Source organism: Poecilia reticulata, linkage group LG9, assembly GCF_000633615.1.
Source record: "Poecilia reticulata strain Guanapo linkage group LG9, Guppy_female_1.0+MT, whole genome shotgun sequence".
Classification (NCBI taxonomy): Eukaryota; Metazoa; Chordata; class Actinopteri; order Cyprinodontiformes; family Poeciliidae; genus Poecilia; species Poecilia reticulata.
The window spans coordinates 26,577,177-26,598,677 of record NC_024339.1 but is presented as its reverse complement, the minus strand read 5'-3'; the positions used below and the strand labels follow the sequence as shown (position 1 = coordinate 26,598,677).

General features: G+C 38.4%; 1 protein-coding gene across 16 annotated transcripts in view; it reads left to right on the top strand.

The window, feature by feature from the left end:
- The window catches only part of trpm3 (transient receptor potential cation channel, subfamily M, member 3), a 162,483-nt gene that overhangs the window by 127,395 nt on the left and 13,587 nt on the right, over positions 1 to 21,501 (top strand). For 4 of the 16 annotated variants that reach the window (XM_017306744.1, XM_017306743.1, XM_017306739.1 and 1 more), the window contains exons 11-20: positions 289 to 423; positions 537 to 587; positions 5,326 to 5,361; positions 5,518 to 5,658; positions 8,856 to 8,885; positions 9,232 to 9,524; positions 13,168 to 13,396; positions 15,195 to 15,398; positions 18,076 to 18,216; positions 20,836 to 20,964. In XM_017306744.1, the coding sequence (XP_017162233.1) occupies positions 289 to 423; positions 537 to 587; positions 5,326 to 5,361; positions 5,518 to 5,658; positions 8,856 to 8,885; positions 9,232 to 9,524; positions 13,168 to 13,396; positions 15,195 to 15,398; positions 18,076 to 18,216; positions 20,836 to 20,964 (1,389 nt within the window). Of the gene's footprint in view, positions 1 to 288; positions 424 to 536; positions 588 to 5,325; positions 5,362 to 5,517; positions 5,659 to 8,855; positions 8,886 to 9,231; positions 9,525 to 13,167; positions 13,397 to 15,194; positions 15,399 to 18,075; positions 18,217 to 20,835; positions 20,965 to 21,376; positions 21,471 to 21,501 lie in introns of all 16 variants that reach the window. The other 12 variants (XM_017306746.1, XM_017306741.1, XM_008418965.2 and 9 more) reach the window with 4 other exon arrangements.

The following is a 21,501-nucleotide window of genomic DNA, read 5'->3' as shown; positions in this document are numbered from 1 at the left end:
AATAAATGCATGAAAATCTTCAGCTACGCCAAGTGCTTCCAGATAATCCATATTGACTTTAAAGTTTTTAAGTCAGTGTTCATTATTATTTAATTGAAAACTTTTCTCCGCTTTTATTTTTTTTAATTCTTTACCTGAATCACAAAACAAAAACAAAAAAAGATCACTATGACTCACTTGAAGGATAAAAAACAAGCCACTTTATGCAGTTATCATGTCATACCAGATGAGGTTTTTTTTTTTTGAATTTTTTTTTGTGTTTGTTTTTGTTCTCCTCTCTCTGTGTAGGTGGGTTCCCTGGAACAGGCGATGCTGGATGCCCTGGTTTTGGACAGAGTGGACTTTGTCAAGCTGCTAATTGAAAATGGTGTCAGCATGCACCGCTTCCTCACGCTTTCCAGACTGGAGGAGCTGTATAATACGGTATAATAATAGGAATAAATGAAATAGTGTCACTACAGTTGTTGTTGTTGTTGTTTTTGTTTTTTTTTTTACAAATTCTTGCCACGTCATCTATTTCCTCTGTTTTCTAACAGCGACACGGACCATCAAACACCCTTTACCACCTTGTCAGAGATGTCAAAAAGGTACGCCTGTCACTGCCGTTTCAGTAGCTCTGTAGCTGCTCAGGCTCACTGGATGCTAATATTGTTCACTGGACATGTTTGACGACAGAGGTTCAGCTGCTTTTTTGTGGTGTGTGTGTATATATGTGGTATACGTCTATGTTTGTGTGTGAATACATTTGGTAGATCTAGTTGCTGTTACCATCAAATAGAGGCCAGCTTTTCTCTCTCAGCTGGTTTTGTGCACTGCCTTGGCTGCGTAGAGCTTTGCACGTTTTCCAACCCTCATGACTCAGAATGTTTGCTGTTTTTCAAGGCACAAGCCACTGCGGTAAATAAACGGCACAAGCATCACATATTGCTAAATCCACAGGAGCCAAGGTGGACGTAGAGGGAAGATACGCTTTACACACACTCTGCATACAAAAGACACATCTTTATTTTATCACTGATATTACTTCAGACTCAATATTTTCTATTATAGGTCAGTCGGATTTGTGTTAAATATATGCTAAATGCTGGGATGAGACAGATTTTTTTTTTTTCATTTATTTCTTCAAAGTTTGAAGATTACATACTTTAGAAGTGTGTCTTCAAACTATTTGGTATGCAGAGGCGTTTCATTCAAAAATAATGAAATGAACAAAAGAATAAAAAAATTAAAAATAATCATTAGTAAGTAAATAAATAGTGATATTAATAAATCAGTTATCAATACTCTATCAAATGAATAAATGTCCTCATGAGATAAAACAAAACAAATATATATATTTATTTCTCCCAACATTTCAGTTGTATTTATTTATTTGTTTATTTCAGTATGGTGTATTATTTATACTTTATAATAATTGTATATATTAAATGAAATTATTTTAAAAAAGAAGCTACTTTACATGATTTCAGGCCGTAATAAAAATAATAACTAGCTGCAAAAAAAATTGAAAATGTAATTGAAAAAGGAAATGCTTGCTATTTTGTTCGTTAACATTTTCACAAGATTTCAGATTTTTATGAATATATTGAAATTATTTAGAATGTCTGATAACAAAAGCATCCAAGACTATTTGGGAGAAATCTGTAACAATAAGCTTCCTGTCAAAGTAATCATTGTCTGAATATCTCTTCTTTTTTGATTTCATGAGTGCATATATTAATTTGATCAAATATTTTTTTATTTTAGAGTATTTAATTTGTTTATTTATATTTGAATGAAACAGCTCTCTATAATTTGGGAAGGTCCTGATGATTATTTAATAGCTCTGTGGACTTAAGACCAACTAATTGTAGGCACATCTGGACAGTCTGAACTGAACAGCCATGATGCCGCTCAGAGAAGTCTGTCTCACACCAAAACAAGAACAACTGCAAAAAGAGGCTTTCAAATGCATTTTAATACTTAAAAGATTTTACCAGCATGAGCTGAAAGGCCTCAGTAAGAAACAAGCCATTAATCCTAATGTAACATAGAAAAGCCAGATTTAGGTTTATAAATGCACTCAGAGAGAAAGACTCACATTTTTGGAGAAATACCCTGTGGACTGATGGTACAAAAATTTTGGTGTTTAGTCATAATGGCCACAGTTACCTTTGGGGGAAATGGGAAGCTTCGAAGTCTGAAAACACTATTCCAACTGTGATGTTTGATGTGGCAGCATCATGATGGTTAACTGTTTTACTGCTGGAGGGTCTGGCAGCCTTTACATGATACATAAAGAAATATCATGTGGAAATATTGAAGCAACATCTCAAAATGGCTATTTTAAGATGTTGTAAAAAGCTTGTGGAAAGACACCTAAAACATATGACCTGAGAAAAGTATGAAAAAACAACTTCAGTAAGGGAATGAACGCAAACATCTACGTTTGAATGGAGTTTAGCAAACAAAAGTAATCTTTCAGACCTGAAACAGGGAATTTGCAGCCTAATTTAATTTCAGACAGTGAGAAAAAAAATTGTTATGATCCGAGTGCTGATCAAGAGTAATTCAGTAGATGATGTTTATGTTTTATTGGAAGCAGTTGAATCAGTTTAGGAAAATGACTAAATGTGTTTTCCTTTATTTTTTTGCAATGACACAAAAGAGAGAGGCTTTATTTCTCATTTAGGAAAATCTCCCTGGATAAAATTGTCTGTTTTAACTTTGCTGTACGTTCAGGAGACAGCAGCACCACCTTTATTATTTAGACATTTTCAGCAATGAACATGTTTTGGGCTTATTTTGAACATGCTTTGAGATAAACAAAGTCTGAAGCAGAGCTCTGAGCTGATGTTTCTGAGTAAAAAAAAAAAAGAGAGACCACATTACTAATACAATTATGTTTTATTCTCATCATGCAGCCCTCTAGTGCAGGGCATAGTTTTCCTGCAAATGTGTGTGTATTTTCAGCAGTGTAGCTGGGTGTATGTGTGTCACTGTGCTTTAAGTATGTTCCTAATTAGATTTAACTACTACCCTCAGGTGAGGTCTCTGTGTCATTGCTGTTCTCTTTTATTCCTCATTATTCTCAGAGGATTGCGTCGCTGTACTAACAGAAGATGTATATTTTTCAAAGTGCGAGTTTCATGTTAAAACTGAGCAAAAAGCTGTGAGGCATTAGGCATGCAGGTTTCTGGAGTGGATGTGGGCTTATTTTCATGAAGGAAATCTCAGCAGTAGAAAGAGTAACAGGAAGTCACGGCCGATATGAGGCTCGATAACCGCTGACAAAGAAAGGCAAGTTAAACCAACACAATCAGGGGACAGACAAATTGTTCATGAGAACTAAAAAGCAAAAAGATTCAGCTGTTCGTTTTAAAATAGTCTGAGTCAAGATTAAGGATAATTAAGGAGAGTGGCTTCAGTCAGGCTGCCAAATAAAATTAGCTTCCAACATACACAAAAGTTTGGTCCCAAAACTGAGGCTCACATGCAGTACTGTGCAAAAATCTCTTTCACTCTCTCCTTGGACCATCTCAATACCTTCAAACACTGGACACATCTTTTTTTTCTTTTTTGTAGTTGTTTACTATTGTATATGCTCCTAATCTTTATTTAGCTTATATGCTCTTTTCCTTCATGTGTCCCATCTGGATTTAGCGTATTCAATGAGAACATGTAAGGCATGGTTCACTCAGATAAGCGTCAGTCATGTTTAAGTCACATATAGAGAGAGATGTATCCATGGAAACGATGCCAATGCACTATCCTCTTTTTTTTTGTCTATTCAACTCAATTTTGCTCACTGGGTACTCTATTATAATTTTAAAAAAATCTTTATTAAAGAAGACACTCAAAGTATATTTTTAAACTTCTGCTGCTTTTTCACTGAGTTGCTATCCATGACAACAACCCATATCATGCAATGGGAGAACTGGAAGTAGACTTGATACATCATGTGCTTGATAAAAAAAAAAAAAGTCAGAAAATGGACATTATTTTTATGTGTTTAAGATACTTTAGGGGGAAACAGAAAAAAATATCACACATTTATCATCTTCATGCTGATAAATATATACTGCCAAATATGATTTCAACTAAACACTCTGAAGGAGTCATTTTGTCTATGCTTAAAAAAACTAAAAGTTTCCTTGATAATCTGGTCAATTTAAACAGGTTAAGTGTAAAATCCAGAAATGTGTTGCTTAGCTTTCTCTTTTGCTTAGAGGTTCAGGTAACTTTCTCATTAGTGATTATTACCTAACCACATAAGTTAATTATCTTCTGAATGCATACAATCACAGTAAATGTGCATTTTCTAAAGTTTTTAAAGTTTTTTCAATGTCAGATTAGACTTCTGAGACTTAAATTAAATGTAATACATTAAAAACACATTAGTCACATGCAAGTAAAAAAGCGGTGGAGGTCACTAGCAGTCATGACGCTTAAAACAATATATCAGAGTTTCTTCTCTTGGTCAAATAGATGCTCACTGAGTGATTCTGTACTGAAGATGATTTGAGGGTAATTGACTCAAACAGCTGACAAAATGTTATTGTTTAGGCTCCTTATTTGCTGTTATTCCATGAAAGTCTGCAAAAGACAACACTTGAATTAGTGTTTTTACTCCACATATTTAAGGACATTAGAAATGAAAGAGTTGAAGTGAGAAGACTTGTTGGATCTCTCAGCCCTGTTGCAGAAGCAGAGGGGCAGCGGTGGCGTCACAGTTGATTTTAAACATGTCAGACAAGCGGTGTGTCTCCAAGGAGCAGTGGGGGCCAGCGTAACAACCGCAGGGTCTCAGGTTGAGGTTGATGGCATGATGAGGAGCAAAGAGTATTGGCATAATTCACATGAATGGACTCCTGTTTCAACATTAACTCTCCCCTCAAGCTTTAATAGCCGCATATAGCTCCATGCTCCTACTGCAACTCTCTTCCAGGCTAATGAGTCGCAGTGCCCTTTCCTTTCCTACAACACAATATTTAACCTCATACAAGATCTCATTACTCTTCTGAATAAAATTACGAGAACTAAATCGGGTCTATTTTTATTGGGATTGCCTTCAGATATTGCACTATAAGTCAAATAGCTCCAAACTTTTTCCACATCTTGTGTGCCGTGAGAGTCGCATTCTGAAAAGCTTCAGGCTGAAATTGGCATTCACACCGAATCGGACCTTCAAAATGGTGGCCAAATGGAGGCAAAGTCTTGTTGAGAGAGACTCAGACGTTTCCTAAAGACTGGAAGAGAGGTCCTGCCTGAGTTTCTGTGTCCCTTATCTCCGCTGCTCTTGCTTATCGTGCAGTTTACTCACTGACATTGTGTGTTCTTTCCAAGCGAGAATATCCAGGGTTCAGTTGGATCTACTTCAAGGTGAATCCGATGATCACGTTTTCCTTTGTAGCCACAAACAATTTGACATGGATTTTGTGTTTGTGAGTGTATATGACAGTGGCTCATTTCTGCCCACTGGTTCCCCTGCCTTTGTTAATCATTTGGTGTTGGTTGTTAACACGCTCTGGTTTATAGGGAAACCTGCCGCCGGACTACCGCATCAGCCTCATCGACATCGGACTGGTCATTGAATACCTCATGGGTGGGGCGTATCGATGCAACTACACCAGGAAGAGATTCAGAACGCTATACCATAACCTCTTTGGGCCCAAAAGGGTACGTAATTGATTCTTAGCCTCATTAGCATCCGACCGGTTCATCGGCTGCAGCACGAGTGTCATTAATGGAAGTGGACCATATCAGTTTGATTAGCCTCAAGATCAGATTCTCAAGTTCAACATGCATGAAATTATATTTTATTAATTAACTTCAAAACACAGAGGGTACTCGGAAGAGAACATTTTAATTTGCTGATGCAAGTAGTTTATTAGCATGAGTGGGTACATTAAAAATATTTGAACATGAAAATGGATAGGAAAAACATGACTTATGGGTAGAGTCATGATAAAAAAAAAAACGTTGCAGCAAAATAAATGAAAAAGTAACATTTAAACTCCACAAAATTGAATTTTTAAAAAATTTTTAGATTATTTGTCCCACTTAAAGAAAAATTTAAATACATTTAACCGCTGAATAAGAGATGCTATGAATTAGAAATGTTTATATTAAATTATATTTTCTTTTAAATAGCAACATGTTATGCACTATTATCCTATTATGCACTAATAGGATAACCTACAATGACACTTACTTAAAAGAAAGAGAAAAAATGATTAAAATGTTTTCTTCCTTTTAGTAAAACCAACAGTGCAGCAAGTTCATTTCTTAATTTTTTTAAGTTAAGCAGTCAAGCAGTACGGAGAAATTGTATGTTTCTTATTCTTCTACTAATTTACAGGAGTACGGAGGAATATGGGCACCTGTACTTTAAATCTGTGCATGCCGGCTCATTGTAAACGTAGGCACTCTAAATGATAAGATATTTGCTCGACAGGAGAATTTGAGATGCATATCTCCCTTTGGTGAATTAGATGGGTGAAAAAAGCCCTCTGTGATTTTGAGAGTGGAAAAATCACACAGGGTGCTTTTGTAAACCAGAGCCACAGTCCACAAAAGAAAAATAAATGGTTATTATACACTTGAAGCCATAAATCAGCCATTCATAGCAATGTCTCTTTATCAAGTACTATCATAAATCGGAGAAAATAAGCACTTTATCGCGGCTCTCACAGAAACATAATCTCTACAGCCAAGTGGAGGAAGGGATCATTAAAATCACACTCACGTTTAGGGCTTGCCTGTTTTACGTCACACACGCACACACACGCACACACACACGCACACACACACACACACACACACACACCCCCACACACACACACACACACACACACGCATACACGCTGCCTGTTACATGGTGTTCTGTTTCTCATTCTGCCTCAACAGTTTCATTATTGCCTCAGGTGTAGTTCAAACAGGACTATGCTCAGGTGTGTCTCAAACTGTTTATTTATTGTTTAACGGTGGACTCAAATGAGTATGTATCTTTGAGCATATTCAGTTCAGTTTATATTGAGTGCTGGAGAAAACTGAGCAAATGCGGGCAATTCTTTAAGACAGCAAATGAAAAGATGAAGGTAACTTTGAAAGAACAGAAAAATGTACAGCTGCTTTTATACAACAAAACGACATTTACATTATGCACATATCACAGCATATGGGATGACCTCTTGGTTTATGCCTTATTGAAAAACAAGTCATTTCTGTATAAATGGGAAAAGTGAGACGCAACTGGAGAAGCTGTCCATTGACAGATGCTTGACATTGCAATAGATTTGTTAGACACAAACTGCCTTTTACATACATGGCTGCACACTTGAAGGTTCAGCATTGCAAACAGCATATGCACTTCTCCACAGAGACAGGAGTGATTCACCATCAGACAGCTGAGTGAGCAGATGTACATTAAGAAAACTGTACAGGCCTGAACCCGTGACCTCCACAGTGAGTGGGATACAGTTGTTCTGTCACTCCTTCTGCCCACATGGTCTGAGTCTGCCTCTCCCTGTAGCAGGGAAACATCAGTGTGAATAAATAATGTACACAGTTGATATGAGTGATTAGCCTTGCTGTACAGGGAACACTTCTCTTCCAGGGGGACAGAAACGCTCCACTAAGTGAATTTCCTAAAGAGGTTCGACATAATGTGAATATTTCTTGCTGTGCCCCTCAGCCACTTCGATGGCAGAGAACAACAGTGAGCCCAGCTGGGTCATTTTGACACTACAGTCCCTTTCAGGAAATAAAAAACAAAAAACACATTCAAATCACAAAATTCTGTAAAATTTATATGTATTTTACGTGATAGGTTCAACCGAAAGAAATGCGTAATTGTGAAAAAATATGAAAAGTTTTGTATAATTTTCAAAATTCTCTACTACGTGAATAGTGTGACTTACATTTGTATTTAACACACGTGAGTCAGTTGTTTGGAGGAGGACATTGGAACGAATTACATACAAGTAGACACTGAAATAGTTTCCTTTAAAAAAAAACTCAAACTCTTTCTCACTCTGGACGGAGAGCAAGAAAGAAGATTAAGCTCTAAACATTATCTGGGGAAATTCTAACATTCCCATAGTTTTAGTTTTAGTAAAGTCTCCAGGGTGATGTGCACTGATAGGATTCAAATTACCATTTTCTAGCCTTTTATTAATAATGTATTTCTTCTTAACGCTCTCCTGTAACAGTCAGATTTGAGGACTGCATCTGTTGAAATCCAGAGCCTTAATACTAATTTTGTCATGCCATTTTGTAATCCCACCATTTGCTGACCCAAAACATGAATGGAGTACTTAGATGTTTTTTTTTTTCTTTGTCACTGTACTGTAAGTTTCAGAGGCTTGGTTTCTACCACGTCATGCTACAAGATGGAAATAGTAAGGTGGTTACAGAGACGCAGATACCATGGGAGCAAAGAAGCAGGACAAGAACTAAAGATAATAGAGAGAGTCAGTTCTAGTTTCACTGCGGTTTGCTGGATGAACTGAATGTGCCATCACACAAGTACATGTAAAGTAACAACAAAGCTTCCAAATAGATATTGCAATTCCCAAATGAAATATGAGCTATTTTTACCGATGAGATGGTAGCTCATGAATGCATAATTCATACATGTCCTGCTTTTTGACAGATACTCTGTACTGTAAAGGCACTTTGCTGTAAAGCATGTAAAACAGGACGGTATTTCCTCAAATATATAATAGTATGAACCCAAAATGCAATCTCTTGGTATGGGTTTAGACAATTCTTAAACTGAAGCCCATTTAAATTTGTAAGTTGTGTCTTATTGAATTGCACTGAAAATACAATCAGCAGGATTTAATCTAAATGTGCTTTTGTCACTATTGCAGCCCAAGGCACTGAAGCTGCTGGGGATGGAGGTGAGTACTGATCTTTGAAGGTTGTAATCCACTCATTTTCCTTTACTGTTTTTCTCACGCCGCCCTCAAATGCTACTTGTAAAATGTGCCAAATGCTATTTCGCAAAATAGTTAAATAGCTCAATGTGAGTTTTGTGCTCCACAAGCTTTTAAAGGAAAAACTTAGCTTACTGTGAAAATTATTCAATGGAAATCTGTATAGGAACATCTGGGAGAGCTGCAATATTTTGGTCAAAAAAATCTACTAGATTTTTTTAGTTTACAGTCTTCTAAAAACCTTAATGAAAGGTTTCAGACTTAATGTAAGAGAAAGTATAAAATAATACTCTTGACTTCTTTCTATCAGGATGACATGCCAATCCGGAGAGGCCGGCAGAAGACGACACGTAAGCGAGAGGAAGAGGTGGACATCGATTTGGATGACCCCGAGATAAACCACTTCCCCTTCCCCTTCCACGAGCTCATGGTGTGGGCTGTGCTCATGAAGCGCCAGAAGATGGCGCTGTTCTTTTGGCAGCATGGCGAGGAAGCTATGGCCAAGGCCCTGGTTGCATGTAAGCTGTGCAAGGCTATGGCACACGAAGCGTCTGAGAACGACATGGTGGACGACATCTCCCAAGAACTCAACCACAACTCCAGGTGGGTGACATGAATTTGAAAGAACTTGCAGGGATCGAGTTGGGGATTTGGTAGAGAATTCACACACTGACACAGATGGATGGACGCAGGGCCGTGCAGGGACCACTAAAGGGGCAGGTGCTCAACAAGAAAAAGGGCACATCTAACCACGTTCTAGGACAGAATATTAACAAAGCCTATCAGCTTTCAGAGTTTAATAAACAATGATAAATTACAAAATTGTGAGATATACAATCAAAGCTAAGGAAAATCTCTATATAGAGCTAACAGCTATGCCTATTTAAGATATTTTATTAGTAATTTCTTTCTGCAGGTCTATTTTGTTGTAGGAAAGTATTGCAATATTCAAACCCGCAATTTAGCAAGATATGTAAATCAGAGCTAGACCAGCAGACATATTTTGTCTTTACAGAATTACAGTAATAAAAATATAAACAAGGGCACAATGCAACCTTTTAGTGGACTGTAATCTATAAACAAAGAGCTGCCTGTTTGCTACACTTGCAGTGGAGATGAAGATGGTCCATTCAGGAAAGCAGAGCTGCATCAAACTTTAATGTGGAACTGCAGGAAAAAAAAAACAAAAGCAAAAATGTAATTGTTAATGCATGTCACCATGAGAAAAGCCTTCTGAGTTTTGCTTAAAAAACCTGTTTTAACATTAAAATGACACATTTTTGTCTCATGAAGTGAAAAAATTATTTGCAAAACAAACTTATTTGCACTTGTGATAAATCTTGAAATTCTAAGTTTTTGTTTGTGACTCAAAGTTTTGCTTGTGATTCTCACATGACGTCGTGGGCAGGGCCCAAAATCACAACAAAATATTTCTGATGTGTGCAAAAAAAAGTTTATATTTGGCAAATAACTTTTTAAGTTATTTGTAAAAAAAAAAGTTAAATTTTTTTTTAAAAAGTAAAAAAAAAAAACGTTTTGTTTTTAAAAAAGAAATCATTACAATTCCAAAGGTTTTGATTACAATTTTATTTTACTTAACTGAGGCAAATTTTATTTTTTTCATTGAATAATTGGGAAACATTTTTAACTGCATACTCTGCAAACCAGACCCTAAACTTACTTAAAGTCTGGATTGTGTTTTTTCCCCTTCATTAATGACAAACTTTTATTGCATTCATTATATCTATCATGGTAATTCAGGGTGAGTTATTTTTAATTCTAAATGAATATCTTTGTTGGACTTTTATTTAAGTGTTATTCTCCTTCAAGATACATTTACCTAAGGCTGGAATAAATGCAATGTACATTGTGCAACAAAGGAAATTAGAAGATTAGACATATATCCATTATGCTGTTGATCGGTTTTTGACGGGCGATGTGCCCTTATTGCATAAGCGATACTGAAGAATGACTGATATCATTAACGATACAGGGAAGAAGCTTTTTGCTATCTAGCTTTGCAAGCAAAGTCGTTAGCTAGCATTTAGCTAACAGCACAACAACAGCCTAATGTCTGTATGATAAAAATACTGAATCGATAGATAAGAACAGTTTTTCCTCACCTGGTTGTCTCCTCCTGCTCAGTAGTTCTTCAGAGAAAGGCAGACGCAGAGGCCTGTCTGTTGTATTTCATTACCTCTCTGCTTAAACCACGACTCCGAGCTGAAGCAGAAACGATACTTCAACGTTTCCGTCATCTAACAAGTAGCAAGTCTACTCAACTTTATTCACCAAAAACGTTTTTTTTATAATTCACCAAAAACTGTTCTGTAATCTGGAACGTTCGCTACGTTGAGCTCCAGTTAGCGGCCTTATCTCACTGCGCGAGAGGCAACTGCGTCATTTCTCACGGGCAAAAGGTCAAAGGTAACAAGGTGACTGGTGGGCTTATTATGTTGTACAAAAATAAATAAATAAATAAATTATTTTAGTACATGTTATTATGTGTCAGAAGAGGGCTTAGAAAATAATAATACCAAAACTAAAAACTAAAAAATTGTCCAAAAGGGCACTTGGGGACAAGGAGCAAAAGGGGCAGGTGCTCAAGCATCCCCAGCCCCCCCCCTGTCCACGTGCCTGGATGGACGCATACTGAAATGAACCTTCTCTACTGAACCGCACCCATTTTAGATCCCTATTGGATGTGACATGTACACGCATTTTGCTATTGAAAGAAATACACTCAAAGTAAAGTAATGTAAGTGATGATAAGAACTATGGATATATCATAAATCAAGGAAAATGTTTAAGTTGCTAACACAGCCCAGCCTCACATTAGCTAACTCCACTGACTGCACTTACTGTTTGGTTTGGAAGCTTATCATTTTAATCTCCCATGTGTTATTCACATATTTCGGAGTGTTTTTGAAGGCCTTTGTGTGTGTGTGAGTTTGCACAGACTCAGGGGATGATCTTTTTTTACAGTGCATTTGAAAACGTGCCTTTTTTTCTTTTTTCTGCACCGCTTCCTCGCTTCTCAAGATGTTCCACACAACCTGTTTAAAGAATGCTGCGGTATTCACCTGTTACTTACGATCACATCATGTGAGTTGTTTGGAAAGTATATTCAAAGAAGGAAATCCCTCGTCTGTTTATGCAACATAGCTGAACTGTGTTACATGTGCGTCTGTGACATTGGGAGTAATAGTTTGGCAAAGCCTTAAATTGGCAGCAATGTGAGTGTTTTAGAACGTGAACATCTTTGTGCTCGTGTAAATAAACAGAAGTATTAAGGCACGTTTTTCTTTTTTAATAATATTTGCTTTTGTTTATGTATTGTGCAGAATAGCAAGCTTTAAAGTTGCCATATCATTTATTGCTAAGCACATAATAGAAAATACAGTGAAATAAAGCGGGAGGGAGCTGAGGGAGAGCAGTTAAACTTGATTTGAAAGTCAAGGAGAATCGCTCACTTTTTGGAGTGGAGGGGTTCGGACAGGCTGTTCCAGAGCCTCAGGGCTGCCCCTCTACAGACTTCATTGCCTCTGTTTTTGTAAACCAGTTTTTGGGATTTCTACATGTAGCTGACTTGTCAATCTGAGAGTCCTGACCGGATTAGCCCATCAGTGCAATATTACGAGGGACCAGAGAGATTTTAAAACAAGCAACGCTTTAATATCACTCCTGTTGGGCACCAAAAGCCATAGAAGACGTACGGGTGATGTTTGGTCATGTATCCGCTTACCGATAAGAAGATGGTTTTCTATTTAAAGTAATGTGTACTGTACAGTAGAAACTAGAAGTTTACATACAACGAAAAAGACTCGCACCTTTGATAACTACTAACCGCTTGTGTGTTTCGGGTTATTGTCCATTTGCCCAACAGCTTTAACTTCCCGGCGGCTGATGACCTCAGATATTGCTTCAGTCTACAGGACATGACTCAAATAATGAAGATCTTTGTCCCTGTGTCCATTTGAAAACTGTTATCTGTTTTTTACGTTTCTTTTGTAAAAATTGCTTCCTCCTCACTGACGGGGCTTTCTGCCCATGTTGATTCAAGACACATTTCACAGTTAATAATGACCTTGTCTTACCACCTTCAGCCAGCATCTTCACAAGGTCTTTGGCTTTTCATGTCTAATGTAATGTCTGTGATGTCAGCGTGTTACTTAACGGGTTTAATTTTGATATTCCAACAAAGTAAATCTTTTTGTCTTTTTACGTTTTCCACGACGTTCCACAGAGAGTTTGGCCAGCTCGCTGTGGAGCTCCTAGACCAGTCCTATAAACAGGACGAGCAGATGGCAATGAAGCTCCTGACATATGAGCTGAAAAACTGGAGCAACGCCACCTGCCTGCAGCTGGCGGTAGCAGCTAAACATCGAGATTTCATCGCCCATACCTGCAGTCAGATGCTGCTGACCGACATGTGGATGGGGCGTCTCCGCATGCGCAAGAATTCAGGCCTGAAGGTAGGATGACGGGTGCAGATATTTAGATTACCCTGATGCATCACTTGTGACCTTCACAGCATTTAATAATTGGCATAGGCTGCAAATGTGGAGCATCTACAGTTTGTACATTTCTCTCGGAGAAAGATTAGACGTTTACCTAAACAATATTAGTTTAAATTAATGACAAGTGTAACATATTACATAAAAATTCAATTCAATTCCACAATTATGATGTGGTGATTATGCAGTATACTATGCAAAAAAGAAGGGGTGACAGCTACTAGGAAAAAAAAAAGAATCATCTGGTTTTGCTTCCAAGTACAGAAAATGAAGCAAACATTTCTCCTTTTACAAATGCTTCACGTTTCTTCATCCTGCAGTTTACTTTTGACTGGTGTTTTTTGTTCTCAGACACTCTTGTGGTTTAATATATATCACGAGTGACTATAGGAATGTTTAAATTGCATGTTATTAATTTGGTAGAACAGATTTAAATTTGTGGACAGGCTCAGGCAAAAGAAAGATGCTAATCACTTGATAACAGTTAAACAGAGATATTGGGGTTGTGACCAGTCTGAGTACTCTTGTCATTTCTTAATTTGCGTAAGTCTCTTAAGTCAGAGGGTATGAATGACTTGACCTTAATTAAAAAAAAAAAAAAAGTTCAATACAACTTGCATGGATTCTGATATGCTGAATTAAGAGCAAATTTTTCGTCAAACAGCGTCGGCTGAATTTTGAGTGATCTTTGCTTGTCTGGGTTCTCCAGATGTTTGATGTTAGAGCAACTGCTCAGACCAGAAAGGCCACATCTATTTATAATGAAGGCTTGCCTCAGGATTTTCTGAAGTGTGGCTTTACGCTCCTTTACATGGTAAATGAAGTGTGGGACAATGGAACGGACTGGTGTGCTGGCCTTTTTTTTTTGTTGGAGAGCAGGACAGATTTGCAGTTCAGTAAATATTTGTTGCCGTTTGCTGGAGGAAGTGAGAGAGTGCACTGCCGAGACAAACTCACCCTAGCAGAAAGACAAAGGGGGACACCACAAGTGCAACAAACAAGATTTTATGGCCCTGGGAGTTTACGATAAAATAACAACGTCAAAACAATAAGTCCGCATATGGTTTAGCTGTATTAGATGCAGGGGCAGCCGTCCTCAACACTCTTGTTCTCAAATTACTCCCCAAAACAACTGCGACTTGCAACAAGTAGTGCAAATCTTTATTTACGCTTGAATAAGTTGGACAGGTTTGGTCTTCACCTTTGACCCTTTGATGGGACAACAGAAAAAAAGAATCCCTTTTTGTGAAGAGTTCCTGATAAATGTTTCACTGGTACCAGCCCATATTCCTTTAACTAATGCTACATTGTTGATCTATTGCGTTGACACCGCAGTCATTGAATTTCCGATTGTGACAAACTATGGGAAATTATCATAAATGTTTGCAGGTGTATGCAGCTGCTAACAGCTAAGAGCACACTTGATTATGGTGTTATCCATCTTGCTCTCCTTCCCACAGTGACCGACTGTAAGCCCTTCTTTCCAAGACTCTGCTGCTCTGATTTTGAGAGCAGCACATTTGTACCACTTCTATCTGATGCAGGTGTTGCTCTCATTGACCCGTATAACAGTAGCCATGCTTTCTCTATGAAATAAGGGTTTTGTAATCGTCACATTGAATTCCAATAGACTGCAATAAAATAAGGTGACATAGCACTTGACAAAATACTGGTACACACCATACATTCAGCATGTTGCTGTTGTCAAATCCAGCACTTTATCATCTCATTTCCTTTCATTTTGCCTGTCAATCAGGTGATCTTAGGCCTGCTTCTCCCGCCGTCCATCCTGAGTCTAGAGTTCAAAAACAAGGATGAGATGTCCTACATGCCGCAGGATCAGGACACGTACCTGCAGGAGAAGGAAGAGGAGGAGCCAGAGAAACCGGTCAAGGAAAAAGAGGAGGAGGACATGGAGTTCACAGTAAGATCTTACTGTGAGACGCAGTACAACTCTGTGGTGAGAGAACCCACCTCAGCCCCGCATCTCAGAAATTATACACAAAATCAAACAAGACAACACACACACACACACACACTTTATTTGGGTCCAGAACCGATCACGGTCCGTATTCTGTGTGCCTTTTATAAATATCTCTTGTGGATGCAGGTTTTAGTTTTGTTCCGATTGTCCACAATGAGAAATGAGCAAACATGTGCACACAGCGCTTCCCACACACTTACTCGTTTCTCTATTCTGGCCAGCTGGACAGTTCCAGTCAAAACTGGCCTTTCCTGTTTCTCGTTGTCTTAGCAAAGACTTGGTGTGGAGTTGTAGCGTCTCAGTCTGTCGCCGACTGTGGGTTCCCTCGTGTGTGTTCCTCGCTCTCTCTCCTCCTTTTCCTCTCTTTCTTTCTTGTTCTCTTCCAAACTCCTCCTTTGCTTTTCTATTTTTTTCTCACTGTTATCCTGTAAATCCTCCTTGTCTCTCTTGCTCTTTCTCTCTTTACCCTCTCTTTTCCCTCCAAACGTAGGTCTGATTGAGGTACAGTACTGAATGCCAGCCGATTGCTGCCCCCCACTCTCTCCCATCAGTGATGGTTTGCTGCAGCGCACCTCTCAGCATGTCAGCTGCTGAGCATGGGAGGCCCAGGCTTTTGCATTATATAACTGTATCTGCTGGATGCTGCAGGGCTTTAATCATGCAGAGTCTGAGTGCATTCTCCCAGCTCACAGTGGAAGAGTTGGTCCATCTGCATAGACATGGATGTACAGCAGGAATAGGATCCGTTCTGTTTCAGTTCGTCTGGTGATGATTCCCTGATCCAGTTTGTTTTCTTCCAAGCGAAGACTTGGGATTAGAAAAGTCGTTTCAATCCCCCAAACTGGATCAAGTCATTATCTCAAGAAGTGACTCAACTGAAATCGTACGTCTTCGGCGCCACTGTACATACTTTCCATCTGCATACAGCTTAAGCCAGCCAGCAAGCCAGCGCAAACGCTTACAAAACTGGGCTTGTAACACTTACTTGAAGGCCCCGAGGCACTCTGGTATAAAACAAAACAAATAACAAAAAAAACAAAAAATAAAACATGTTTCTAATGCCAGAGAATGCATTGTTATGATCCATTTGTTGTTGCCCTGGCTTCTGACTGCTCAAACACACCGTCAGATTCTTATGAATCGCAGACAGATTCATACACCAACTGCTTCACCACAGAGGGAGATTGTATTGCTGTATCCTCAGATGTTTTAGATGAGCTACTCTGTAATGAGTTTCAGTGCTTGCGTGACATCTTGAATGAGTACAGAGCATGTTGATTGCAGTAAAGGCATGGTGTGACTTTCACACGGGCACCTATATCTGTTCCTGCCAAAATTTCAGCGAGTGTGTGCCTGGGATAAAACGACATTTCACACATTTGGAAGATGAACACGTCCCCGTGTGCTTACATGTAGACACATTTTCTTTGATGTCAGGCTGATTTAAAAAATAAAATAAATGTTTAGCACTAGCTTACCATGTTAAAACCTGGGTCAGCCCTCAAACATACAGTGTTAGTCAGAAGTTTTCATACACTCAAAATTGTCATGGACGTCATAGTAAGTTTTGAGTCACATTTTAACCATTTTCTCTCCAGGACATAAATATTATTTAGCAAAACATACAATACACAGCTGTACATAAATGTAAATAAATATAGGCTGCTTTATTAACTCAGAAGCTTTTGTCCAGGTTTTAACCATCTGATGACAGGAAATAATCTCAGATGTTCAGGAAACCTCAGGAGCGGTTTTCTGTTGACGGCTAAATGACAATTGTTTCTCTGCAACCACTGAATGGACTCTTAAGCAAATATTAAAATATTAAGGGTGTGTCTGTTTACATTTTAGTATATTTTTACCCTTTGTGGATTAATAAAAAAAATCTGCATTGACCACAAACTTGTTGAGTTACCATCCAAAAGCATATTAATAAATTAGAAGGAGGTTTAAATGATCATGACATTCGTGTCCTTAAGACGTGCATGTAAACGTCTGACTGACCCTGTATATTTTAGTTCCTTTTAAACGTACAATACAATTCTGTGGATAAGCTCCCTCGGAGAAATGGTGTTGCTTTTACATTAAGACCATGACCCATTAAAAAAAAAACAATGGGCTCCGAACCCTCTCTCATGGATTTAAAAACTGTGTCACAGATTGATTTGAGATATCTATGTCTTATCTTTTTCCTCCTCTCACTCTGTCCTCTTCCTGTCTCTATCTCGTTGTCTGTCTCCTGCCTCGTAATTGTTGTCTGAGACACAATCCATGAGTGTCTGTGTCCTCGTCATACCGTGTTACAGTATCAGCCTTCACTCGAACTCCACCTCACACAGACATTTCACATTTTTGGAATGACGGCATTGCCTGCGCTTGCTTCTTTGATTACATTATTTAAAAAAAAAAAAAAAGCTGCTGTTGCTCATGATATAACCCTCTTCTCCACTTTTTTTTTCTTTTACCTTACCCTCCCCTTTTCCCACCTCCTCCCCTTCCAATACTCGTCGTCCTCTCTTATCCTCATTCTGCATCTCCTCTGCGTTTCCATCCGCCACACTCCCTTCCTTCCCACACTCTTCTTTCCTGAAATCCTCACACCTTTCCCTCCCCCGCCCCTCACTCGCTCCGTGTGGGCTTCACGCTCACCCAGGCGATGCTGGGTAAGGTAACCACAGAGACATCCAGAAAGAAGGATGTTGAGGAGGTTCAGAGCCGCCACCGCCTTATCCCCATGGGACGCAAGATATACGAGTTCTACAACGCTCCAATTGTCAAGTTCTGGTTTCATACGGTCAGTGTCGGCTTCAGCAACGCCTCCCACATTCGGCTGCGGAAATTGTTTCTGCTGACTATGCAGCCGCAGTTTTTTTTTGGCCATTAATGTCTACTTTCACGCACAGCCTCTGTTATCATTAGGCTCCGGCTCCACAGTGTCGTTACTGAGGTGCTAAAGTTAAGTGAGAAGTGGGAGACTCCTGAAAGCGGCAGGCTGAGAACAGAAAAAGAGAAGGAGGGAGGAAAATGAGATTACTTACTGTGAAACTGCTAATTCAACAGCAGAAATACATGTTTAAACCTAATGTAATGTTCTGACGTAATGCTTCCGGTAACTCGTGCATAAAGACGACATTTTATTTATCTTTAGATAGTAACGGCAACAACATGAGCAGCATCCATCAAGATTTTTCTCCTTTTGTTGCCTTTGAATTTGGTGTGCAACGTCTGTTTGGTGTCGTTTCTGCCTGCGAGGAAGCAAATAATAGTTCATACGAGCTGGTCGTTGGTTTCCCCACACTTGATTGCCTTCAATTTGCTCCTTCAATTGAAACATCTCATTAGGGCCAGCAAAGGTTTTTACTATTTATTCGTGCGAACAAAATATTTCAACTCTACTTTTTTTCTTATTTTTTTCCTTCACTCTTGCCCTTCACCAACCTCCCCTTTCTATAATTGATGTTAAATCTGCAGTATGTAACTTGATTCTTAGTCTAGTTAGCGTGGCCTCTGATAGGAGCGGATAAACGTTTTCCTGTCATTGTAAGTCGTTTCTCCGCCTTCAGCACAGTTGCAGCAAACTGGAAATCTTTAGCTTGTGCACGCTGTGTGGGGAAGGATATGAGCAGTGCATACACGAGCGTGATTGCCAGTGCGGAGACACTCCTCCTGACTCTGATTCAGAGCTTCTGACTGGGAGCTGCGTGTTTCTTTAGATGGACCACAGGGAGGAGGCAGGGGAGCTTGATTTTTGTATCATTTGAGATTTTCTGACTTAACGTTATACTCTCAGGACATGGTGACAGTTTTAATAAGTATGTAAAATCAAAACACGTCTTTATAAAAGTTATCTACTGCAACTTCAAAGAGAAACATTGCACAGTATGTCTGATGTATTGTGCTTATGGAGCAGATTGTTGGTTGGTTCTCTCAGAATTTGATCCTCAACTTATTATGCAATTTATATTCTTACTTGTCACCAGCTGTGGAGCGCTGCCATGGTTTTATAAATCGGGCTCAACGTTTTTCATGCATGTGGGATTTAATGAGAAAAGTCTCTGACACCCAATATTACAATCTCTTCACTGACTTGCACCATTGCTATGCTTGACTTGCAGCTAATGAATGAGCTGCTCCTATTTCCATTATTATTATTGCTTTAATTTGCTTTCTAAATATGTGAAAGGTTTTGCTGTTCATTGGAACTTAAACACTGCTGAATATGTTTTGATATAGAAAAGTGTAAGACGCTGATTAAAAATAAATACAGCCTTCAACACACAAATAAAAATGCGCACAAATATTATACAGATATATTTCGTGTCGTTATTTCTGAGAAGTATCACCTTGACAGCTAAAGGTCAATGACAGTTTTTCAGCCTATTTAACTTTTTATCTTATAAACCAATTTAGGAAGTCTTTATTGCTAATAACGCATTTAGGAAAATTCAGGAAATTCACATTGCTACAGTAACAACACCTTTTGTATTAGCCCAACTTTACATTTAGAGGAAAATGAGCTGATTTACTGCTATGTCTAGAATTGCTTAATCATGTTCTGTAGCGATACAAAATCATTAGAATTCTGTTGAGATTGATAATTATATTAGGACTCTAAAGGTCAGCAGAATTTTACTCTTATTTTAAAGCAAATGCAGTATGATTAGGGAGTTCACATTTTAAGCGGTCTTGAACAATTAATAGTAGCAACTAGCACTATTAATATACATAGCACTACATCAGTCATGTACATGTGCATTTCCTATGACAGACAGAATTTAGTATAAAAACAGAACAACCATGTTCTGAAATAAATTCATTTTGCTGTGACATTTATTTCCAAACTGTGGCCATTTGTATAAACAGGCAACACATCACTGTAGAAAAATAGCTTCCTTTGTAGAAAACTTTTACTTGTTTTAGGGTTCCTCTAACACCCCACTGAACCTGGAAATTGCCTACTTGGTCTTTTTCGCACAGTGACGACTTCCATTCAGAGGAGTCTTGTTGTCAACATGAACAGTTATGACTTATGTATGTTTGTTCCCTGACTGGAAAAAGAAAAGTTCTGATGTTTATCTTTCAATCTGAAGGAGATATTTAATCTTAAAACTGGACAGTCTCAGTGCATCTCTAGTTTTGTCTCCCTCAGAATAGCCATTAGGTCAGCCTCTGTGATCACTTTATCAGGGAGTTATTCCTTTTAAGTAGCATATTAATTGTTTTTAACCCTGAACTATCCCTTTTAAAGTAACAGTGCTGCCCCTTCTTCTTATCTTTTTCAATAAATGCAATGCGGTTGTATTTTGGATTTCATGTGTTCTGCTTACATCTAGATGAAAAGCCCCAAAAACAGGCATGTCACCAAAATGTGACGCCGCTCATTATTTTTCTTCTTCATGTGTTTTTTATGCAGATGGCATATGTGGGGTACCTGATGTTGTTTAACTACATTGTCCTGGTCAAGATGGATCTGTGGCCTTCTCCTCAGGAGTGGATTGTCATTGCTTACATTTTCACCAATGGCATTGAAAAGATGAGAGAGGTAATAGATCATGATTGTGACACAATACATTGAGATATACAGGATAAGCAACGTGCAACTCACAAAGCACTTACACTTTTAATTAGCTTCAACAGTGGCAGAGAGGAGGTTCAAGGGTTATGTCTGTTTCATGAAATAGTTCATAACACATAAGAAAATCAGTGATGGATCTGTAAAAGGGAGACTAAAAAAAAAAGCACATCAAAGCAAAGCAAAAGGGGAGCAGGATGATGATGAAGATGAAAGCAAGAACCAGAAATGACACAAAACACGAGTAAACAGAAAAAAACACATTGTGGCCATATAATAAGTTCTGCCCCACTCTGTGCCTTTTTTTTTTTTAAGTAAGTGTATGAAATGTATAAATCATTGTGTCACATCATTTTCAGCTACACTGTATGTGCTTCCTCAGATGTCAAATTCTCTGATTGGTGAGCCCATACTGCCCTCTTATGGTGATCATGATGGAATGCATTTCTACTCTCCTATTTCTGTCACTTTTTCAGGTCATTTATTTTCACCATTCTGCTTCTCAGC